Consider the following 25,272-nt stretch of genomic DNA (forward strand, 5'->3'; position numbering starts at 1 on the left):
GTGACAGAAAACTTCCCCCACCTGGTGAAAGAATTGGACTTACAAGTCCAGGAAGCACACAGAACTCCAAATAAAAGGAATCCAAAGAGGACCACACCAAGACAAATCATAATTAAGATTCCAAGAGCAAAAGACAAAGAGAGAATATTAAAAGCAGCAAGAGCTAAGCAGATAGTTACCTATAAAGGAGCACCTATACGATTGTCAGCTGATTTCTCAGCCGAAACCATGCAGGCCAGACGGGAATGGCAAGAAATATTCAAGGTGATGAATAGCAAGAACCTACAGCCAAAAATAATCTACCCAACAAAGCTATCACTCAGAATCGAAGGCCAGATAAAGAGTTTCACTAATAAAAAAAAGCTAAAGGAGTTCATCACCACCAAACCAGAATTATATGAATTGCTGAAGGGGGTTCTTTCAGAAGAGAAAGTAAATAAAGATAAAAATTATGAACAACAAATATGTAACTATCAACAAGTGAATCTAAAAACCAAGGAAATTAAAAAAAAAATCTGATGAACAATAGTAACTGTTGAATATAATAGAATCGGAGGTATGGAAGGGGAGTGAACTGATGATTCTTGGAGAAAAGGGGAGAGGGGGATGTGGGAAGAGACTGAACATAAACTATGCACCTATGGATGAGGACAATGGGGGGTGGGGAAAGGGCAGAGAGTGGGGTGGGAAGAGGGGAGGAAGGAACATTTGTAATAATATGAACAATAAAAATTTATTTAAAAAAAAAAAAAAGAGGGCTCCTTAAACTTCAATTTTGAAGACTCTCAAATATTCTTCAGTGTGAGTGAACCATGAAACCAATCTATTAAAGGTAAGAGCCATAAACTATGTGATATCACTGAACTGGGCTTACTCTTGGCTTTAATATGCTTTACTGTGTGACTCTGGACAAGTACCAGACTCCTTTAAGCTTCCTCTCCTTTCTTTAAAAATAAACAAATAAGGCTATAATGATTAAGTCAGGCACATCGGAAGTATACAATATAAAAACTGCTATTATTATAAAGTATGAAGACATCAGAACTCCTTTCAAGTCATGTATATGCCTTCGTACCCCTGCCCTAAACTCACATATGTTGTCAAATGGTGGTTCCAACTTGCAAACAAAACTGGAATATCAACAGAGCATAATGGATGGCAGTCAGGAACACTCCATCAGCCCAAACAGCCTGATATGCAGCTGGTGGTCATCCTCATTAAGACTGTTTTTTGAAATTTTTAAAATAGTATTTCTTTTTGACTTTCATTTTTTCAGCAACAGCACATACTCCCAAATTATAAGTTCAAAAGAATATAATAGCTCTAAAGATTTGCATAATAAATTTAATTTTGTATTTAATACCCTTGTTTAATTCAGCAGATGTGTACTAATTAGAGAAAAATGTTTGTGAGATAGTATTCAACAGTATGAAATCTATGTGACACTAAAAGTTGTGTGACGGCCCAGCTAGTGTGGCACAGTGATTGAGCATTGACCTCTGAACCAAAAAGTCAAGAGTTCGATTCCCAGTTAGGGCTCATGCCCAGGTTGCAGGCTCAATGTGCAAAAGACAGCTGATCAATGATTTTCTCTCATCCTTAATGTTTCTAACTCTTTCCCTCTCTGAAATAAAACAACAACTATTTTTTAAAAAGTTGTATGACACACACAATCTACTACACAAGTTACTTTTCTTCATAGTACTGATAATCTAAAATTACCTTATCTACTCATTGTCAGATTTGCTTATTGTCAGATTTCACTCCAGAACATATATATGCTCCTTGAGGACCGGAACCTTGTCTGTCTTACTTCCATGTATCTGGCTCAAAGCAGGTGCTAAGTATCTATTGAATTAACTGAGATCCACAATGCATCACGGACTCCTGCCTAAAATATTTACTCAGTCTCATAAAAAGTAGGCCAGACAGCTGACTCCAAAGTGAGACTGGATTAAAATCCTAGCTATCATTTGCTAGGCATATGGACCTTAAGCAAGTTATTTAACTTCTTAGTCCTCGATTTTCTCATATGTAAATTGAAAATAGTGACAGACAACTGTTGTGGGATCTAAAAGAGCCAAAAATTATAAATTGCTAAAAAAGGGACATGCACATAATAAGAACTACATGTCAGCTACCAACAGTATTATTATAACTAGAAGCCCAGTGCACAAATTTGTGCACAGGTGGGGTCCCTTGGCCTGGCCAGTGATTGAGGCCTATCGTCCAGCCAGGGAGTGGGGCCGTGGGAGCACAATGACCATCAGAGGGCAGCTCTATATTACTATTATTATTATTATTATCCCTTATTCCAAAGCAGGAAGTTGGAAGGAACTTCAGGGTTGCTCTCTAATTTTTTTTCAATCCATAATCTCACCTACAAATTCTTCTCTCGATGCCCCCTTCCATACTTTTGCCTTCTAGAGTGTCCTGGATGTATTGGCAACAATAAGAGAATGAAAAATCAAATTCAGGGAAAGTCTTTATTCTCTAAATCTTTACAACTGGTGTTACACTAGAGAATGTCACAACTAAAAAACTTTTTGAGATCTAATAAATATTTCATTTCCCAAAATGATATAAGTTAAATAGTCTGGACCAATTCAAATAAAAACTAACATTCCTCAAAACTTATTACACGTTCTCACTGTACATACTATTTTTAAATACATTAGAGTATAAAAAAGTTAACTGAATCACAAAAAAATGACATTTTGGTGAAGATCCTTTAAGTCACATGTGTCAAACACAAGGCCCGCGGGCCAAATCCGTCCCGCCAGGCCTTGCAATGTGGCCCGCACCGCACTGTCATGACTGCACTCCGCTGCGTTTCCATCACAATGACAGTTTATGACTGTTCAGTAAACCATTCGGCCCGCGATTTAGGCTGGATTTTAGATTTTGGCCCCTTCTCTGATTGAGTTCGACACCCCTACTTTAAGTAAACAGTGGCTCTGAGGCTTTTTTCTGAAGCCTAATTTTTTCAAGATGACTTCAGGAGGGGGTGGGGAGAAGGAGATATCATTGGTTCCAAAAATAGGTTATTAAAGGGACATGTGGCAATCAAATTTTTTCCTTAAAGCTCTATTCAATTTTTAAACATGTAAATTATTGTTCATTAATAAAATTTCTTATAAAAATGGCATCAATTTTAGGCACATTAACAAATCAAAAGCTGGTGAGAGTAAGGTAACTTTCTAAAGTCACACACAGCTGGTTGGACAGCCACAATTCAAGTGCCCATCTACTCCATTCTTCATCAGCCTTAACATGCCATGATGCAACCCTGGATGCAACGTCTGGTTTCCAGTTGCAGGTTAACAATGAAAAGTCTTGGGCAGTGAGACTCATCTCACTTAATCTGTTTCTGAATTGACAAAATGAGAGGCCAGACTAGGTATTTAAGATCCCTTACACAGCTGTTGTACAATTTCTATGCACTAAAAAGTATTATCTCCAGTACACAAAATTTGCAGACTATTTCAAAAGTTTGTGAGAGAAAGCAAAGCAAGTCACATCACACCCAATTTTATGGGTAAAGAAACTAAAGCAGAAAAAAAAAAAAAAAGGAAATGAGGGGAAAAAATACACACACATACATAACTTATATATTTTGATTACATAATAAACTACAATGTCTCACACACATAACAGGTACAAAATCCAAGAAGTTTAAAGTCATGAAATGCAAAGTACATAAAGCAAATAATGTTTGTTAAGATCAGTATAAAACATGTGGTATAAGGGAAAACACAGTCAACTGAAGATCAAAAGTCTTGATTTTAGTTTGGCTCTGCCATAATTAATTGGGTGACATTAAGAAGTTTTCTAGCCCTAGCTGGTTTGGCTCAGTGGATAAAGCGTGGGCTTGTGGACTAAAGGGTCCCAGGTTCGATTCTGGTCAAGGGTGCATGCCTGGGTTGCAGGCTCCATCCCCACTGAGAAGCGTGCAGGAGGCATCATTGATGTTTCTGTCTCTCTCTCTCTCCCTCTCTGAATACACACACACACACACACACACACACACACAAAGAAGTTTTATATAGAAACACAAGAGCCAGAGAAAACAACTGATTAAATAATACTTTGACCTAAAACTATGTTTCTCACTGAATAGGACTGTGCAATTTAAAAGACAAATATCTTAGAAAGCTTTGCAAACCTATACAATATGTTTCCTAAGGAAAACCAGTGGAAACTCAGGAAATAAAATACCAAGAGTACTGACTGATTGAGGAAGCACTGTCTACCCTAGTGCAAGCAAGGTGGGGTGAGTGCTGCTGGATTGTCTTCTCAGCCCAATTCTGCATATTTCAGAGCAAAACTTAAGAATATAGGTGGTTACACTTCTTGAGCAATAGAATGTGGAAGGTTGTTAATTTATACAAAAGACAAAGTAATCTTGGTCAAAAAATGAGAAAAATCTAACTGAACATTAAGGTTTCAAATTTTATTTTAAAACAACTAGACTATTATAGGATATAGAACTGATACAATGGCAAGATAGGAAAAAGAAGTCTCAAATGACTAAAGTAAATAAATGTCTTTTCCTTTTTAAATTTTAGTTTATTATATTTAGCTCTACCTCCTCTTTTCCTTCAAAACAGCTGTCTCAAAAGACGCACAAGTATGGAGAGCAAAACAAAGTGGGGACAGTTCTGTTCCACTTCATGTAGGTCAGACTATGTACCTCAAGTATATGATTCCATTTATGATTAAATATATGCCAGACCCTGACCAACTTCATTAGAGAAGCACAGTAAAATTAAACCAGGATTAATCCTCTATAGACCTCAAGCCAAGTCATGCTGGCTAATAAGCATTTACTAATGTTCAGTCATGTACAAAACACCAAAAGAAATAAATTAAGAAACTGCTCTGCCCTAATGAAGGAAACATGGGGAGAGACATTTAAACCAAGGATTTCCAATGTTTTTAAATAGTAGGACCCTTATTTCAAATGAGCTCTTACCATAAATCCCCCAAAATACCAAGCAAATAAAAGTAGTAATTATAAAGTTTATTATGAAAGTTCAATTAGTAATATATACTCATTGCCATTTTGCATTTCAGCATACTGTAGTACTGGGGAAATCCTGCCTTACACACATTAGAAGTATTAATATTTGCAATTATTTAAAAGATACTAAGTATCTCAATCCAGTTTAAAATTATATTCCATAATACTCCTACTGTGAATTTCATAGAACATTTTTTTCTTTTTTTTAATTGATATCAGAGAGGAAGGGAGAGGGAGAGATAGAAACATCAATGATGAGAGAGAATCACTGATTGGCTGATTCCTGCACGCCCCCTTACTGGTGATCAACTCACAACCCGGGCATGTGCCCTTGACAGGAATCAAACCTGGGACCCTTCAGTCCGCAAGCTGACGCTCTACCCACTGAGCCAAACCAGCCAGGGCCATAGAACATTCTTTGAGATTATTCTGTATTCCATGAAATTTCAGGATTACCTGAAACAAACTACAGTAAGAGACAATTAAACATAGGAAAAATAAAAGGCACATATCAAACACAGGGCCACACTTTAGGCCTTAAGCTCTGCAAGTGAAACCATAGCACAGCAAAGGCAACTGCATCTCACCAGAGAGTCACGTGAAGACCACTTTCACGTCTCCAGGCACAGCTTATAGAGTTTTGCTCATCTGGTTAAAACAATACTATCAACAATTTTTAAAGCTTGTACAAAGCATCCCTTAATAGATAATAGAGGAAACATTCATTTTATCACCATTTCATTCTGAATATCCAAAGAACTTGATTAAATGTTGGTTGTGCTACATACATGGCAGAAAGAAGCAAAATGGCTGCTTTTTCCTCTCCTTTGGCCCTACAGAAGCAATATCCTCTATTATTTCACTTGAGTATCACAATCCTATAAATTAGAAAAGATAATTTAGCATAGTTATTAATGAGGAAACAGAAAAATTAGGTGACTTGTCCATAATCACAGCTAACTTTTGTCTTCTGACTCCCATCCACTACTCTACCTCTATCTAATAGGCATGCCTCCTTTCGACTTCTTTCTTCCTTAACTGCTTCAGACTTACCACATTTAATTACAAGCCACAGCAACAACAGAAAACTAAAGAAAAGTTTTAAAGGCCTAGAGAGCACATGTTTGAGTACCTAACAGGTACAAATACCTCTCAGATACTGACAATATTACAATGGGAAGCATAAATTATTGAGGATAATATAGTCTCTCCCATGTTGGAGATTTGTGGACGAAAGGAACCACATGCTAACCTGACAAATTCAGGGAAGGCCTGCATGGGGGATGTGCAAACTCAAAGACCTAAACTAACCATAAAAAGATGGTCTAAAAATTAAGTATTTAACTACTAACAGGTTATGGTGGGTAGTCATGTCCTAGGCCAAGATCAACTTAGATCTTTACTGAGCCCATTTGTCTTTTTGCCTCTAAGATAACATATCTGTGAAATGGCTGGGTAACTTGTAACTTCCTTTTTACCCCGAACCCCTCAGAGCACAACAAATGGCACCAGGACATTCACTCATTGTTATTGTTATCAAGTTAACTGTCAATTAATGATGTTAAATATCCTGTATCATCTATATAAAAGAAGCATATATCCATCATTTCACTTTTTATCCTATCCCAGAGGTTTCCCTGCTTTTTCCACCTCCTTAATATATCACCAATGAATTTCATGTAACCCTCTTACGTATTTTCCTTTTGATGGTAAATTTATAAAAACAAGATATGAAATCCCCATTGTCCTGAGCATTATTTCAATTCATTGAAGTTCTGCTTCCAGGCATATGTCGACAGTTTGGCTCAAATAAACTAACAAAATTCTTTACAGGTCTGAATGTTTTGTATGTTAACAGATTAAATGTCTACATCCTTGATTTATAAGACCAGACCTACTGTAAATAGGAGATATGTATATATCCATAGAAAGTAATTCCAGAAGGCATTCATTTCCCAAAAATTAAACAGACTAATTAAACAGACTCTTCCAAAATCATCACATTCATATGCTCAGAAAACATCAATGTAAGGTTAAATTTTCAAGCAAATACCTAATTACTTGGAATATAAGCCTGGTGCCCATGTATATAGTCTCCTGCCCATTCTCCAAATCAAGCTGAATCATTCATTTGCCTGCCCACCATCTTTTTATTACCATCAGCAGTGCCAAATCACTGTCCTAGTCTTCTACTTACGTATTGAAAAAAGTAGAAAATAACCAGAATACCTCTTTCCACATCAAGTGTCCTGATCGCACTCCACAGAAGAGAGTAATTACAGCTCACTAGATCAAAGCACTAGCTCACCCGGAGAGCTTCTGTCTATATAAACTTCCAAAATATTACAACTCAGTAACCCTAAATGTGGCCCATTTCTTAACTAAAAATATACACTCAAGAAGACTGTGTTGAATTAGCATAAGTGAAAATATATTAATGTTCTCATTTAAAATATTTTAACATTCTGATGTGTCCATCCTAATGAATTAAAAACCTATTATTCATTCATTCACTTGTCTAACATTTATTGAGCATCATACAATATAAGAGCCAGGCAAGGTTCTGGACCATTGGAACACAACAATGACATCTATGCTCCATAAAATTTTTACTTCACTGGGGAGACAGAACAAGTCCTATTAATAATACCATTTCAGGTACAAATCAGTTCTATGGAGAAAATAAACCTGGATGGGAGGGCTAGAAAAGCAACTGCTGCGCAAGGTGCTCCTATTTTAGGTGAGGTGGTCAGGGAAAGTCTTTTGTAGACAACATATGAGAAGAGATCTGAATGATGAAAAGACCCAGCGAAGGCAAAAGAACAGCAAATTTAAGGTCCTATGGTGTTATCTCTGATCCATGTTTGGCTAGGGGCTACTACCGTGTTGCCCCGAAAATAAGACCTAGCGCCTGGAAAAATAAGACATCCCCTGAAAATAAGACATAGTGCAACTTTGGGAGAAAAAATTAATATAAAACACTGTCTTATTTTCAGAGAAACAGGGTAATAAAATGGGCTTTCTGACTCCAAAAAACTAAGTAGTAAGGAAGACCAGACAATACAAGAAAATACTCAGGTGCCAAGAGGAATAAAAAATGGTGGCAGACCTGTCCTGCACTTTGCCCCGGGCCAGACTGGAAATACAACTAATATCGGATGGACTTAACAATCAGGCCCAGTTAAGGAGACAATTTATAGCAAGGAAGAACAGAAATCGCCTGGAGACCAGTAGCAAGGTGTGGCCAGGGCTCGAGAGGGGTGGCAGGCCTGTAGACCGAGAGGGAAAGAGCAGGAAGCTGCCTTAAGGGAGAATCAGTTCCCTCAGAAAAATAGAAGCCTGGCTCAGGATGAGCAAACATAGCATCCAACTGTGAAAAGGAAAAGCTCAGGGCTGCTGGCTGCTGGGGAGTCTGGACCTGAGGCCACAGCCCCAAATGTGGCTCTGCAAGGGGAAAGCAGCACAGTACTGGGGCAGATTCCTTGTTGTTTTAGTTTTGTTTTGTCTTTGCTTTTATTCTCTAAACCCAGAACACAGAACTTTTCACTTGCACTCACCCACTCTAGGCTTTGGCGCAGGGAGGGAGGCACAGACTTGAGGTGCCTGAGGAGAGGTGGGGGAGGGAAGCAGGGTAGGGAGGAGACAGCCAGGAGTCTCGCATTGGGACCTTCTCAGGCTTCCAAACCTAAAGGGCCATTTTTCCCCAGAGGAGTTAGTCCCTCCCAGCAGGTGACACAGCCTCCCACACTCATCACTCTGAGCTGAAACAAGGCTGAGGCCAAGCTTAGGGGTCTGAATAGTCTCAAGGAGCCCTCAGTGACTAGACTGGAAGAGGGGCCTTCCCCCCGGCTATTCTGGGAACCAAACAGATAAAAACTCCAGATTGCCAGCCAACCCCCTTGGTCTCCATACAAGGATCTCTGTCCAACCAAGGACAGAGTAATATTTTGGGTCACTTGTGGAGGAGTAGCTCTGGATCAGGAAAAAACACCCAGCTTATTCCCTGAAAGCTAACCACCACCAACCCCACCTAAAGCCCTGTCAGAAACAGAATCTTGAGTGATTAAGACTGACAGCTGGCAGACAGGCAAAAAAGGGCAGATTGGCCCCACCTGCTTGCAGCCAAGGCCTGTGGAGACGGTCACTAGCTGAAGAACCATGGATTGCTTGGAGCTTCAAGCAGGGTGCTAAAAGCCAAAAGAAGGGACTAGCAGTGGCCAGCACCTAAGTACTAGAATTGGCAGACAGAACAGATTAGTGGGATCCTAAACAAGTTCCCACGGGGCTTTAAAACTCGGCTGAAGTGAACATTTCACTTTTTTATTTTTATTTTTTGCACCTTTTTCATCCTCTATTCTTTTTCCCCTCCTGTTTTTCTTCTTTCTCCATTTTAGCTTTTCTCCCCACCCATTTTAAAATTGATCTTCTTTATCTGCTTATTGATGTGTTATTATTCTAGTCTCTGTTGGTTTATTCATATGTCTACTTTTCTCTTCCCTGCTCCTATTCCATTTCCCCTTCTCTTTCCTTTTTCTTCACCACTCAATTCCCTGCCCTTCTCTTGCTCTTTTCTTCTAATTTTTTAACTTGTTTCACTTCCTAAATTTAGGCCTATCTGTTCTCTCCTCTATTTAAAAAAAAAAAAAAAGTAACATTTTTTTCCCTCTTATCTTCTCATTTCTTTTCTCCCTCCACCATTCTAAACTATGGTCCTTCCCCTATTCCTCCAATTCTTTTACCTTATTTTCTTTATTTAAGCTCTGCATCTATAGATTCTCCAGCCTTTCTTTTTCTGGGTGTTTTCTGTTTGTGCTCTTTGGTTTGTTTGTTTTACTGTGCTTTCTCTTTTATTTATTTATTTTTTCCTTTCTTTCCTCTTCCCTTCCCTTTCCTTCTCTATCATTCTTACTATCTTTTCACCTTCCTAATTCTCTTTTCTCTGATGGGGTTATAGGTATCTTCCATACATTTGTGTTCTGTTGCCTCTATATTGTATCTTGTCATGTTCTATTTTGTGCTGTTTGACAGCACCTCTGTTACAGCTGGCACGATGTGGTAGGGAGTGAGCAACATAGTCATAGACCCTGAGAAGAGACTCCATCTATGAATGGAACAATACATTCAAGACCCAACTACACCAGGAGAACCTAAATATCTCAAGTAGGGGGCCTTCCTGAACACCCAGCTAAGGAGATCTGAGAGACAGCACCACTGGGTCCACAAAACCTACTACATAGGACCACCCTCCCCCAAAAATCTGGGTGGCATAACAGTTTGATTAGAGACATAGAAACAAATACAATAGGATAACAAAAATGGGAAGACAAAGAAAAAATTCCCAAAGGAAAGAAAAGGAGGACTCACCAAAAAAGGAACTAAATGAAATGGAGGCAAGTTATTTGTTAGAGAAATAATTCAGAGTAATAGTTACAAGGATGCTCAAACATTTGGATGACAAATACCTGCAGCTCAATGAGAATTATAAGGAGCTGAATGAGAATTTCACCAACATAAAAAATGAGGATATGATGAATAACACAGCTGCAATAAGGAACACAAATGGAAGGTTTCAACAGTAGACTAGAAGAAGCTGAGGACCGAATCAGAAGCTGAGGACAGAATCAGTGAGTTAGAAGACAAGGTACAAAAAGATTACCTGAGCAGAGCCACAACTAGAAAAAAAAATATTAAAAAGCAGGAGTCTAAGGGAGCTTTGGGACAACTTGAAATGAAACAACATCTATATAATAGGGGTGCCAAAGGACAGGAAGCTGAGCAAAGAAGAGGAAACCCATTTGAAAAAATGACAGAAAACTTCCCAGAATGGGGAAAAAAGTCACACAAGTCCAAGAAGCACAGAGTCCCAAGCAAGATGAACCCAAAAGGAACCACTACAAGACACATCGCAAGTAAATTGGCAAATGTAAGAGACAAACAGGGAACCTTAAAAGCTGCAAAAGAAACAGAAAGTTTACTGAAAAAACAAACAAAAACAAAAAACAGAAAGTTACCTATAAGGGAACTCCTATTAGACTATGAACTGATTTCTCAACAGAAACACATTAGGCCAGAAAAGAATGGAATGGAGTATACAAAGTGATGAAAAGCAAGGGACTGAATCCAAGAATACTCTATCCAGGAAGGCTAACTAGGTGAAACTAGGAGACAAAAAAAGACCAAGGGAGTTGACAACCAAACCAGCAAAGCAAGAAATGCTAAAGGGACTGCCGTAAAAAAGAACAAACAGAACGTGAATAAACACAGGCATAAAAAATAAAATAGCAACAAACAAGTACCTATCAATAATAAATTTAAACATAAATAGATTAAATGCTCTAATCAAAAGACACAGGGTACTGAGTGAATAAGAAAACATGACCCATATATATGCTGTGTTCAAGAGACCCATCTTAGAACAAAGGATTGAAAGTGAAGCGATGGGAAAAAAATTTTCAGGCAAATGGAAATGAAACAAAAAAATAGCTGGGGTAGCGATCTTAATACATAAAAACCCTAGGTCATAATGTTTGGTAATGACTGAGGCTCGACCAACTGGAAGTCAGTCCTGCAGCCAGTGCTGACTGCTTCTAGTGCAGATGTGGTGTCCCAAAACTGACTGCTGAAGGGGCTGCAAATCAGGGCCAGCAAGAGGCCTGAAGAGAAACAGGGACTGATCCATTGCCGCTGTGGCAGCTTTTGATCAGGAATTGCCTCTCTCTTTCTCTCCCAGTCTGGCCAGCAGCCGTTCCTCCATTTCTCTCCAGGTCTCCTCTGGGGCTGATGATCATCCCTGCCTTTCTGATCAGGCCCCGTTGATAGGCCCAGAGACACTGACTGGCATAGAAATCAACCAATCAGAATAAAATCTGGGTCAACTGTGAGGAGCCAATGGCTGCCTAGGAGGCAGAGCTTTTGATGCTGACTGGCATAGAAACCAACCAATCCGAATCAAATTGGTTGGCAGAGAAGGACAGATGGGGGTGAGATCAGGCCAGCAGGACAGGGCCATTAGGGGCAACGAGGTCAGGAAGGGGAGGGCATTTAGGGACAAAATCAGGCTTGCAGAGGAGGGCCTTTCAGGACGAGATCAGGCCACAGGGAAGGGCCGTTAGGGGTAAGATCAGACCAGCAGGAAAAGGCTGTTAGGGCTGAAATCAGGCCAGCAGGGGAAGGCAGTTGGGGGTGAGATTAGGCCAGCAGTGGGGGGCAGTGAGGGGCAACCAGACCGGCAGTGGGGGGCAGTGAAGGGCAACCAGGACAGCAGAGGGGCAACCAGGCCAGCAGGACAGTGAGGGGAGACCAGGTTGGCAGAGGGGGTAGTTTAGTTGGGGGCGACCAATCCAGCAGGGGGGGCAGTGAGAGGCAACCAGGCTGGCAGAGGGGGACAGTTGGGAGTGACCAGGCCAGCAGGGGGGCAACCAGGCTAGTGGGGGGGGAGGGGGTTGTTGCAATCAGGCTGGCAGGCAGAGGCAGTTAGTGGTGATCAGGCTGGCAGTGGGGGGGGGGGGACACTTAGGGGCAATCAGGCAGGCAGGCGAGCAATTAGGAGCCAGCGGTCCTGGATTATGAGAGGGATGTCCAACTACTGGTTTCTATGGTAGTTGGACATCTCCCGAGGGGTCCTGGATTGGAGTGGGTCCAGGCTGGGCTGAGGGGGACTCCCTCCCACCCTGTGCATGAATTTCGTGCACCGGGCCTCTAGTGGGAATATAAAATAGTACAGCCACTTGAGAAAGTTTGTCAATTTCTTTTAAAAAGTGAACATGCAACCACCATGACCCAGCAATTGCACTCTTATGTACACAAGTATTAATAGCCCAAACCAGGATATAACTCAGATGTTCTTAAATAGATGAACGATTAACAAATTGTGGAATACCTAAAGGATAGAAGACAGTTCAGCAATAAAAAAGAAAAACATACCAATACAATGACTTGGATAACTCTCCAGACTTATGCTCAGTGAGAAATAAAAAGAAACCCCAAAAGATTACATATGTATATAACATTCTTAAAATGAAAACGTATAGAAATGGAGTCCAAGAAAAACAGAGCTGGAGGAATCACAATATCAAATTTCAAGTTATACTACAAAGCCACTGTAATCATAACAGCCTTGTACTGGCACAAGAAGAGACGTATAGATCAACTTAACAGAACAGAGAATCCAGAAATCAACCCAAGCCATTATGCTCAATTAATATTTGACAAAGAAGGCAAGAGCATACAATGGAGTCAAGCGAGTCTAGTCAATAAATGGTATTGGAAAAATTGGACAGATACATGCAAATAAATGAAACTAGACCATCAACTTACACCAAACACAAGAATAAACTCAAACATATTTGGCAATGATACATCTGATAAAGGGTTAAGTCCAAATATGTAAGGAATTCATAAACTTAACAAAATTAAGACCAACAATCCAATTTAAAAATGAGCAAAGAACCTAAATAGGCACTTCTCCAAAGAGGACATACAGAAGGCCAAGAGACATTATGAAAAAATGCTCAGTCACAGGTCATCAGAGAGATGCACATTAAAATGACAATGAGGTTTTTCACCTCACATCTGTCAGAATGGCTACCATCAACAAATCAACAAATGACAAGTGCTGGCGAGCATGTGGAGAAAAGGAAACCCTAGTATACTGCTGGTGGGAATGCAGACTGTTGCAACCAATATGGAAAACAGTATGGAGTTTCCTCAAAAAATTAAATATGGAGCTGCCATTTGACCCAGTGATCCCACTTTCAGGATATCCTATGAAACCCAAAGTACCAATCAGAAAGAATGTACATAGCAGCACAATTTACAATAACTAAAATCTGGAAACAGCCCAAGTGCCCATCAGTAGATAAGTGGATTAATAAGCGGATTAATTAATTCATTTATACCATGGAATACTATGCAATAGTAAAAAGGAAGATCTCTTACACTGTGAGACAGCATGAAGGGACCTGGAGAGTATCATGCTAAATGAAGGAAGTCAATCAGGAAAAGATAAGTATCACATGGTTGCACTCATATATGGAATCTAAGTAACAAAATAAACTGATAAATGCAGTAGATCCAGAGATATAAAAGAATAGAACAGAATGGGGAATCTCAGAGGAAAGGCGGGGGAAGGTGGGAGAAAATCAACCAAAGATGTTATGTGCATATATGCATCACCCATGGACATAGACAATAGAGTGCTGAAGGCCTAGGCAGGGGTCCTCAAACTTTTTAAAGTGGGGGCCAGATCACGGTCCCTCAGAGAGCTGGAGGGCCGGACTATAAGAACTACTAATTCCTACTGTAACACCTCGGCTGCGCTCACTGCCCAAAAAACCTGGCGGGCCGGATCAGACTCCTCTGCGGGCTGCATGTGGCCCACGGGCCGTAGTTTGAAGACGCCTGGCTAGGGCATGGGGAGGGGGTGCTTGTGGGGGCGGGCTGGAGGGGGTCAAATAGGGAAAAAACCCTTATAATATGTAAGAGTCAACAATGAAGAATTGTAAAAATAATTTTTTTTTTTAAAGGAGCCCAGATAAGTAGTTGCCAGATTAGTAGGGGATACGAGGTACGGAAGGCAAAAGAGAAGGAAGTAGGTTTGGCTATAAAAGGGCAGCATGAAGGATCCTTGTGGTGTGAAAATGTTCTATATTTTGACTGTATCATTGTCAATTTTCTGGTTGATATCATACTATGGGTTTATAAGATGTTTCTATTGGGAGAAACTGGACAAAGGTTCATGAGTTCTGTATTATTTCTTAAAACTGTGATTCTATAGTTATCTCAAGATGATTTTTTTAAAAGATATATGTTTATTTAGTTTAGAGAGAGGCAGAGAAAGGGAGAGATAGAAACATCAATCAATGATGAGGATAACTTATCAGCTGCCTCCTGCTCTCCCCACATTAGGGATCCAGCCCACAACCCGGGCATGTGCCCTGACCAGAAATTGAACTGTGACCTCCTGGTTCATAGATCAATGCTCAACCACTGACCCACACCGGCAGGGCTCACAATAATTTTTAATTAAAAAAAAGGATGGATGACAAAGAAGTTAACCTTAACAGGGAGAAGAAGATGCCTTTTGGGGGGAGAGGAGGCAAAAAGAAGAGATGGACTAACAGAGGCAGAATATCCAAAAGGCAGATGATCTTATCTCTCAGCTCAAGTTCAGTGCTAACTGGGTTGGAAGAAATGAGTTATCAAAGAGAAGTTCAGATGGCAGAATTGGAAGCTTAAAAAAATCAAGAAAACTTTAGGGCATGGGGCATGCATATTAAAGTCTGCAGGGAGCATGATTAAGAATTAATAAAACAGCATTCCCTACTAGTCTTCCTGCATCTAAAGCACTATTCTTCACTTGCTAATTCATTACACGGGTGTTGATTCTGTTTTACCTATAAAGCTGCAAAGTTTTCACTAAAACAGATTATTTTTCTAAAAGAATTCCATCACCACAATCTGCATGTCCTATGAAATTCTGCAAAATGGAACTTCATTTGTAGAATTATAATGTAACTATAACAAGAGCAAAAATAAATATTATCTCTACCCTAAAGAAAGGGATAATGATAATAATGGGTCCAAAATAAATAGGTTCAAAGAGAAAATGTCTTATGGTGACACAAAAATCAGTGTCAAAAGTGGTTAGAATCCAAACTTTCCACCATGGTAGTGATTACTACAATACTTATTATTTTTCTCTCTCTCACAGTCTCTTTTTCTTCCTCTTACGTGAATAAGGTGCCATTGCAAATTCTTAATCATGCTCCCTGCAGACTTTAATATGCATGCAAATTGGTGACTTCCATAACTGACTACTATAACAAGCAATTTTATTTCTTTTTGTTAACATTTTAAATCTTTTACAATATAATACATTTCAGGAAGGCCAGAGGAGCTTCAATGTTCCAGAATACCTAAGTAGAAAAGTTGCATGTGAATTTTTCCAAAGCTTCACCAGCAATTCATTTTAAGAATTTATTGTCAATGATGCCTAATAAAATTCACTCAGTTCAAATGTATTAGTTAATTAAAACTTAATTGTAAAATTCAACAAATATTTCATGCGTGGTTACATCCAGTCACTGTAGAGCTACCAAGGAGAGAGTAGCAATGAAAATGTATTTCCTGTTCTTGAAGTAAGATCTTAAAAATGCTAAGGCGCAAATACAAGGTGCCACATGGGAGCATGAGAAATCAATATGCCAGTAAGAAGACAATCAGACAATCAAAGGGAGGCTATGTATAAAGAGACTTACTGATAAGCAGGTATCAGCCAGTTGAGAAGTGGAGAGGAAAAAGTATAAGAGGTTGACACAAATATTTGCAGCCATTCTTTTTTAAAAAAATATATTTTATTGATTTTGTACAGAAAGGAAGGGAGAGAGATAGTTAGAAACATCGATGAGAGTCATCGATCAGTCACCTCCTGCACACCCCCCACTGGGGATATGCTCGCAACCAAGGCACATGTCCTTGACCGGAATCGAACCCAGGACCCCTCAGTCCACAGGCCGACGCTCTATCCACTGAGCCTAACTGGTGCCGGCCTGCAACCATTCTTATCAAAATACACTTAAATTATCTTAATAGGAAAGAAATCCTAAAAAGAAGAGAAACTTTAGCAGAAACATCTGACAGCCAGTAGACAAGTGGTAACTGATTTTACGGATGAGAGAAAGCTAAAATCTAAGCTGGCTGTGTATTTGTTGAATTTTACAGTAAGAGTGAAAACAAGAGAAATGCATGAAATAGGGGTAAAGTAGACATGTGGATAGGTAGTAAAACAAGAAGTTCACAGTTGAAATTCTGTATAACAGAGTAATTAGAATTCCCTGTCTCCCCACATCCCCCTGGGCTCACAAAGAAGACTATCCTATCCCTTCCAGGTACCAGACTCAATGACAATAGGCATAGCAGAGGGGAGAAGTGATGTTGGGAATGGAAAAAATCTTAGGAAGATTAAATAAAACTCTACTTTCTAAGAGTTATGGCACATTGCTTCCCCCTTGCCACCAAAATGCTGACAGCTGGATTTATATGCTGCTCTAAGCAAGAGTCTGGGAAATCTTACACATATACCACCCGCCTTCTCCATCAGCCCCAAAATCTATAGGTAATTACAGTGGGAGATGCCGGGAGCCAGTTCCAGTATGTCATAATTGCAAGAGTTTCATCAAAAGGTTGATGGAGCCGGGACCGGTTTAGCTCAATGGATAGAGTGTCGGCTTGGGGACTGAAGGGACCCGGGTTCGATTCCCGTCAAGGGCATGTCCCTTGGTTGCGGGCATATCCCCAGTAGGGGGTGTGCAAGAGGCAACTGATCGATGACTCACTCTCATCGATGTTTCTAACTCTCTATCTCTCTCCCTTCCTCTCTGTACAAAATCAATAAAATATATTAAAAAAAAAAGGTTGATGGAAATTGGGGACTCTACATGGGCTGAGTCACATATGATATCACCTGATGGAATGGCTGAAAGGCATTTCCCTCAAACCTGAATAGGATGATTATTTGCTGCCAGACAGCTCAGGGCATCTTAATCTATAATACCTATTATTGCCTCCTATAGGCCAAACACCTGAACAGCTAATCTGACAATGCTTCTATAGGAAACCCTAACCTTTGAAGTGTAAGATCCACCAGGCCTTAGGACAATTTGTGTTAATAAAAAGGAAGGGTCCTGAGACAAAGAGGATTTAGCTCCTTCAGCTAGGCTCCTCTTATCTCCAATGCTTTTCAAAATTATCTTTCATCTCTGAACTCTTACTTAATCTATGCTCAGCCTTTCTCCCGATTACTGAACCCTTCTTAATGCTGGAAGAACCCCAGCAGGGAGATTTACCAGTGAGGTGGCCTTACAAGATCTTCCTATATTGAAGTTCACAGTTTACAAGTACCCCACACTGACTTCCAATCAGCTGTTTAATCAAGATCACTACTGTTTTTAATTTTAAACCTCATTTGACTTTTTAAAAAATGTTTTGACTTTAGAGAAAGGGGAAAGAAGAGATAGAAACATTGATGATTAGCTGCCTCCTGTATGCTCCTTACTGGGCATGGAGTGTGGGCATGTGCCCTGACCAATAATCCAACTGGAGAACACTTGGTGCATCGGACGAAACACAACCTAACTGAGGCCACACCAGCCGGGTTCATTTGACTTTTTAAAAACTAAGTACTTTAGCCCTAGCTGGTTTGGCTCAATGGATAGAGTGTCAGGGGTTTGATTCCTGTCAAAGGCACATGCAGGAGGCAGCCAATCAATGATTCCCTTTCATCATTGATGTTTCTAACACTCTCTTCCTCTCCCTTCCTCTCTGAAATCAATAAAGATATATTAAACACACACACACACACACACACACACACACACACACGCACGCACGTACATACCCTAAGTGCTTTAATAAAAAATAAAATAAAAGACAATGGTAGGCCCAGCTGGTACTGTTCAACTGTTCAGTGCTGACCCATGAACCAGGAGGTAATGGGCACATGTTCAGGTTGTAGGCTCAATCCCAGTGGGGGTTGTGCAAGAGGCAGCTGATAGATGATTCTCTCTCTGATGTTTCTATCTCTCCTCTTTCTCCCTCTCTCTCTGAAATCAATCAAAACATATTAACTTTTAAAAATGAGACAATGGCAGGTATAGATGGAATAGCAGTAAAAGTGAAGGATTACTTAACCAAAGAATTTTACTTTTATCATTTTTATATTTAAGACTAGAGGCCTGATGCACAAAAGTTCGTGCAAGAGTAGGCCTTCCTTCCCACATGGAGGCTTCCCTCCGGTCCCCAACAGGCACCCAGGACCCGCGCTTCAATCTGGCCCTGGCTTCATCTAGAAGGACACCCGGTCTAATTAGCATATTATCCCTTTATTATTATAGGTAATTTAAAAAGAGTCACTCTCAATCCTAATAATAATGCATGCCAAGAGTATCCAAAAAGTAAAAAGCACTTAACCTGTATATCCATTAACATAGATGGCAACTCCACTAAAAATTGTAGATGAAATTCCATCCTTCTGCATTTCAGCCTCTGATCGAAACTGTTGCTCCAATTTCTGGACCTTGGCAGCCATATATCCACCCTAGAATTAAAGAAAAAGTAAACACTAATCACAAAAGTTATATTTTTATCCCCTCCTCCCTTTTCTTAAAGAAACTTCTATAAAAGGACTTTATTCTGTGCCAATGACCAAAGTATAATGATGACAAAGGTGTAATGCTAAACATGAACCAGAGGCAAGGCAATAAAACAGGCAGGTCAAAAGAGACTTTGACTCTTTTGACTCAATTTTTAATAATTCTTTAACATTTTTAATAATAAGTTATTTTAGAATATCAGAAATAACAAAAGAATATATAAAATAAAATGTCTGAAATAATAAATTAAATGCCACAAAACATTATTCTTGTCTATAAAATCAAGCAAAAGTTGCATCAAAATTTAAAGCAATTAAAATATGACAAGTGGTCAATAAATGTATATTTTAAATGGGCTTCCACTATATTCTGTATATAGGAAGTGTAAAATAACTTCATGTAAAATGAAGCAACTTGAAAAAATCATATAGTCCTCCATACATGTAGACAAGAATACAATAAAGGTTTTGGTGGCTAAATTCTGGATTTAATCAATATACAACAGTAGTACAAATTTTCATTAGATAACAGGAACCTCAAAAATAATATAAAAACATATCATTTTTCCCTACAGACCTTTAGAAATCTAAAAAGCATGGCTGAATTCAGCTACATTTTCCCCAAATATTTAAATAATTAAACTTAACTGGTAAAGGAATTAAGTTTTTATTGACTTATCTAGATCAATTAAGAGTATCAATTAGGTCTTTAAAAGAAAGCAATTGGTATGCAGAAGTGGTACATATTTCTTTCAAAATGGAAATGATTTCATTGTTTTTGATTATTCAAATATTGAATGCCAATTTTTTTGTTAATGTAAAGAAGAAACTTTAAATTAGCTATGATCCCATTCATTGTTAACATTTTAGGATCTTATTTTCAAAGTTTGTATCTATGCCTCAGAGCATAGCAGCTTTACAAAAACAGAATCATATATGTAATATTCCTTTATAACACAACAAAAGGCCATCTGCCAGTTTAAGAAATATAAAGCTAAATAATGGCTGCATAGTGTTCCACTGTATAGAGATAATTTATTTAACCAATTCCCTATTCTTGGATCACTAAGTTTTCCTGTTTCTCAGTATTATTAGCAAAGCTGCAATAAAATTATCACACAATAAATTGTGTGCACTATAGTATTTATTTTCTCAGGATAAAATTATTGCAAGTTTAGGGGTTCAAGTTGAGCTTTCTACACATTGTGAAGATTCAGAGTTAATATCTAAAGTGATTTATAACTTAGAAAATGGCTTAAATCACATTATAAGCTATAAAAATACCTAAACAGTTCAATATAATTTTTATTCTTTTAAAACACACCCAGTTTCCCCAGCCATCATTTTCAGCTCGCCTCCTCCATCCACCTCGTCTCATGGTGGAGTTTCTATATTAGGGAGAAAAAATAAAATCAATTTTATAACATAATATACTAATATATATTTTACTTCAGTATTAAAAATATAAAAAATTAAAATACAAATGTTTAATTCATAAAAGTTGAAAATATAATAATACCAAGTGAAGAAACTTTTACTAAAGTTTCACAAGAGACATTTGTTCCTAAAAACACCCTCCTACAGGTGTGTGTCAGGTTTTAATTACAAGTACTTTACATTTAAACTGGAAAACCTTTTAGACATTCCTGAGCAACAATCCTAACACCTACTTACCATAACATCACCAAATGTGACTAACATGGTCGTGATTACTTGTTAAGGATTAATCAGTGTTAAGAGAATCTAAGCAAACACATTCCTTTATGAAATGACCTACAAATATGGCTCTTAAACTGTGTCTTTGCTATTGCTGACTGGGCACTTAAGAGTGCACTCACAGTGTAATTCATCTATTACACAAAAAGCCCTTTAAAAAAAATCAACTAAAACAATATATCTACTAAGGTAGTGGTTTTCAACTGGTGTGCCACACACAAAAGAAAATTTTTAAATCGTCACTAGAGGACATGCTTAGAAAGGAAGAAAGGGAGGGAGGGGGACAGAGGCAGAGAAGCACTGATGAGAGAGAAACCTCAATGGGTTGCCTTCCACACAAACGCTGACCAGGAATCAAACTGGCAACCTTTCAGTGCCCAGGACAACACTTGTTATTACTTCTTTCAAGATGAGGTCAACCACTGAGCCACTCCAGTCAGACCACAGCATTTTTAAAACATGCACACACCTCTTTTCCCTTAAATTGTCAAATTAAAAACGACAATGGCCAACGCAATAGCTGTCTGGTGTGAATGAATCAAAGTTATGCCTATTTTTTGTTACATTGGCAAAATATGTATTGTTTGCTATGCTACAGAATTTTGGAAATTAGTTTATGTGTGCCATGAGATGAAAAGGTTGAAAAGTGCTGATCTAGGGATTTGATGCAGAAAGATTATCACTGATAAACAAGGAAATCTGGCATTTTCCATAAGGCAACACTTGACAAATGAAAAATAGGCACTCTGTATGAGTTTTAAATTTCACAATCTAAAAAGAAATGAGCACCAATCAAGGAAATACTAGCCCTACAAATAAACTTAAAAGAAAGATTTCAGGCAGGAAGAATGGGAGGAGAAACCAGCAAACCCTGGAGCATCAAGCGAACTACATGACCCAGATCTATAATCCTGGTCAAGAGCAGGGACAGATCATGCTGGCATGCAGCAAAGCTACCTGACAACCTGAACTGCATGGCCAAATCAAAGGGAGACTCAGGTGACAGGATGTAAACAATAAGTAGGTTTATCACACTTCTGTTGAGATGTACATAGCATCAAAGACTTCCCTCATTTGGGTTAGATCCACATTCATCTGCTTTCTGATACTCAAGATACCTTAAAATGAAAATATGAAGAATATGCTAAACATGTAAAATTGCCTTGCCTAGCTAACATGGCTCTGAGGTTGAGCATCAACCTATGAACCAGGAAGTCATGGTTCAATTCCTGGTCAGGGCACATGCCTAGTTTTCAGGCACAATCCCTAGTATGGGGCATGCAAGAGGCAGCTGATCAATGATTCTCTCTTGTCATTGATATTTCTACTTCTCCCTCTTCCTTTCTCTCTGAAGTCAATCCTATCTAATAAAATAGTAATATGCAAATTGACTGTCACACCTAGACACAAGATGGCCACCACAAGATATCCTGCAGGGGAGGGCAGTTGTGGGCAGTTAGGAGTGACCAGGCCAGAAAAGAAGGGCAGTTGGGGGAGACCAGGAAGGCAGAGGAGGGCAGTTGGGGGAGAGCAGGCCAGCAAGGGAGGGCAGTTCGGGGGACCCAGGCCTAGAGGAAAGGGCAGTTGTGGGGGACCAGGCCTGCAGGGGAGGGCAGTTATGGGGGACCAGGCCTGGAGGGGAGGACAGTTGTGGGGGAACCAGGCCTGAAGGAGAGGGCAGTTGTGGGCAATCAGGCAAGCAGTGAGGGCAGTTAGGGATGACCACGTTGGCAGAGGAGGGCAGTTGGGGGATACTAGGCCAGCAGGGGAGGGCAGTTGGGGGAACAAGGCACGTGGGGGGGGGCACTTGGGAGGAAAAAGGCCTGCAAGGGAGGGCAGTTGTGGACAATCAGGCCAGCAGGGAGGGCAGTTAGGGGTGACTGGGCCAGCAAAGGAGGGCAGTTTGGGGGAGACCAGGTCAGCAGGGAAGGACAGTTAGGGGTGACCAAGCCAGAAAAGGAAGACAGTTGAGAGTGACCAGGCCGGCAGAGGAAGATAGTTGGGGGTCACCAGGCCAGCAAGGAAGGGCAGTTGCGGGGGGGAACCCAGGCCTGCAGGAAAGGGCAGTTGGGGGGGGAGGGGGAAACCAGGCCTACAGGGGAGGGCAGTTGGGGGTGACAAGACTAGCAGGGTAGGGTAGTTAGGGGTGACAAGGAAGGCAGTGGAGGCACTTAGAGGCAATTGGGCCAGCGAGCAGTTAGGTGTTCATCAGGCTGGCAAGGAGTGGTTAGGGGGTGATCAGGCTGGCAGGCAGAAGCAGTCAAAAAGTTGGGAGCTGGCTGGGAGCCAGCAGTCCTGGATTGTGAGAGGGATGTCTGATTGCCCGTTTAGGCCTGATCCCACAGCAATCAGATTGGAGAGGGTGCAGGTTGGGCTGAGGGACACCTCCCCCTTCCTGTGCGTGAATTTCATGCACCAGGCCTCTGGTAAAGGATAAAAATAAAAATTTCCTTTTAATCTTGTTGTATATGATAGGAAGTCAATAAATTCTTGTTGAATAAAGAAAATAAATATGCTTTATTATATATAAAGCATAGTAGTAATAGCAATATGTCCAGTATAATGTACAGTCCAGTGTTTCCCAAACTTTTTACATATTTGTACCCCTTCTATAATTTCTGTAACGCTGAGTACCCCTCGTACTCATGAGAACGTAGAATTAGGCGCAGCTAAGCACGGTGCAGTGCATATCCCCACCAAACTCTTCCTGTACCGCTGGGGGTACGCGTACCACACTTTGGGAAACACTGCTGTACACCAATCCTAACTAATAAAGAGGGAATATGCAAATTGACCATCACTCCGCCACAAAGATGGCAGTGCCCAATCCTCTCAGCCCTGTGGAGTCCCCCAATCCCGGGGAGGGCGGCCCCTGAGAGCAGACAGCGTGAGCTGCCTGGTGGAATGCTTGCTTTGTTGCTGTGGCGACAAGGCAAGCATTCCACCCTGGCTGTGGAGGACCTCTGGGCAGTGGGCACAGAGTGGCTGGGCGCAGAATGCTTGCATTGTTGGCCCGGTGATGAGGCAAGGATTCTGCACCAGGTTGCGGATGGGATGGCCGGGGAGGGCAGTTAGGGGCCATGAGGCTGGAGGGGAGGGCAAGTGGGGGACCATAAAGCTGGCAGGGAGGAAATTTGGGGGTGATCAGGCCAATGGGAAGGGGGCAGTTGTGGGGTGAGCAGGCGGGCAGGCAGAATGGTTAGGGGCAATCAGGCAAGCAGGCAAGTGAGCGGTTAGGAGCCAGTAGTCCTGGATTGTGAGAGGGATGTCTGACTGCCAGTTTAAGCCCGATCCCACAGGGACATCCCCGACATCTCCTGAGGAATCCCTGATTGGAGAGAGTGCAGGCTGGGCTGAGGGACACGATGCCCCCCCCCCCCCCCCCCCCCCCCGTGCACAAATTTCATGCCCTGGGCCACTAGTATGTCAATATTCAAAACTCTACCTTGTATATTTAATCTTACAACCCCAGTATGAGGTGTGCAGGAGGCAGCTGATTGATGTTTCTCTCTCATCAATATTTCTAACTCTCTATCCTTCTACCTTCCTCTCTATAAAAACCAATAAAATATATATATATTTTTTCCCCTTTCTTTTCAAAAAAGGCTAGTCAAGCCCTGGCCACTTTGCTTGCTGGTTACAGTGTCAGCCAGTGGACCCAAGGGTCATGGGTTTGATTCCCGGTCTAGGGCACATAGCTCTGTTGCTTTAATGCTCCAACCTCAATCAGGATGCTTGCAGGAGGCAACCAATTGATGTGTCTCTCTCACATTGATGTCTCTTCCCTCTCCTCCATGCTCTACTCCCTCCCCTTCTAATCTCTAGAAAAGCCAATGGAAAAATATTCTCAGGTGAGGATAGATCTCCTATATATATATAAAAGCCTAATATGCAAAATGTCCCCTTGGGTGTTCAACTGAGAGACTGGGAGTTTAGTTACTCACTATGGCATGCGCTGACCACCAGGGGGCAGTGTGAAATGAAGGCAGACCCCGTCCAGCAGCCAGAAGGCCCTGATTGGCCCTAATCTTTGGCCAGGCCTAGGGACTCTACTTGAGCACAAATTTTGTGCACCAGGCCTTTAGTAGATAGATAAAAAGGCTAATCAAAACCCACTAAAAACAAACATCATTCTGACTTTTTTTTAAAAAATATATTTTTATTGATTTGTTAGAGAGAGGAAGAGAGAGGGATAGAGAGGTAGAAACATCAATGAGAGAGAGTCATCGATTAGCTGCCTCTTGCACACCCCCCACTGGGGATGTGCCTGCAACCAAGGTACATGCCCTTGACTGGAATCGAACCTGGGACCTTTCAGTCTGCAGGCCGATGCTCTATCCACTGAGCCAAACCAGTTTTGGGCATTCTGACTTTTTTACTGATT

The 25,272-nt window shown here is 40.5% G+C and overlaps 1 protein-coding gene across 5 annotated transcripts in view; it reads right to left on the bottom strand.

The window, feature by feature from the left end:
- Window positions 1–25,272, bottom strand: part of REV1 (REV1 DNA directed polymerase) — a 104,613-nt gene that overhangs the window by 62,856 nt on the left and 16,485 nt on the right. For 3 of the 5 annotated variants that reach the window (XM_036454047.2, XM_036454046.2, XM_036454048.2), the window contains exons 2-3: window positions 20,497–20,560; window positions 18,992–19,118 (exon numbers count right to left, since the gene is read on the bottom strand). The exons of 1 other annotated variant lie outside the window; for it this stretch is intronic. In XM_036454047.2, the coding sequence (XP_036309940.1) occupies window positions 18,992–19,118; window positions 20,497–20,550 (181 nt within the window). In that variant the 5' untranslated portion in view covers window positions 20,551–20,560. Of the gene's footprint in view, window positions 1–18,991; window positions 19,120–20,496; window positions 20,561–25,272 lie in introns of those variants that run through there. One more of the 5 variants, XM_036454049.2, reaches the window with a different exon arrangement.

The sequence above is a fragment of the Pipistrellus kuhlii genome, unplaced genomic scaffold (assembly GCF_014108245.1).
Source record: "Pipistrellus kuhlii isolate mPipKuh1 unplaced genomic scaffold, mPipKuh1.p scaffold_m20_p_27, whole genome shotgun sequence".
In the NCBI taxonomy this organism is placed as follows: domain Eukaryota; kingdom Metazoa; phylum Chordata; class Mammalia; order Chiroptera; family Vespertilionidae; genus Pipistrellus; species Pipistrellus kuhlii.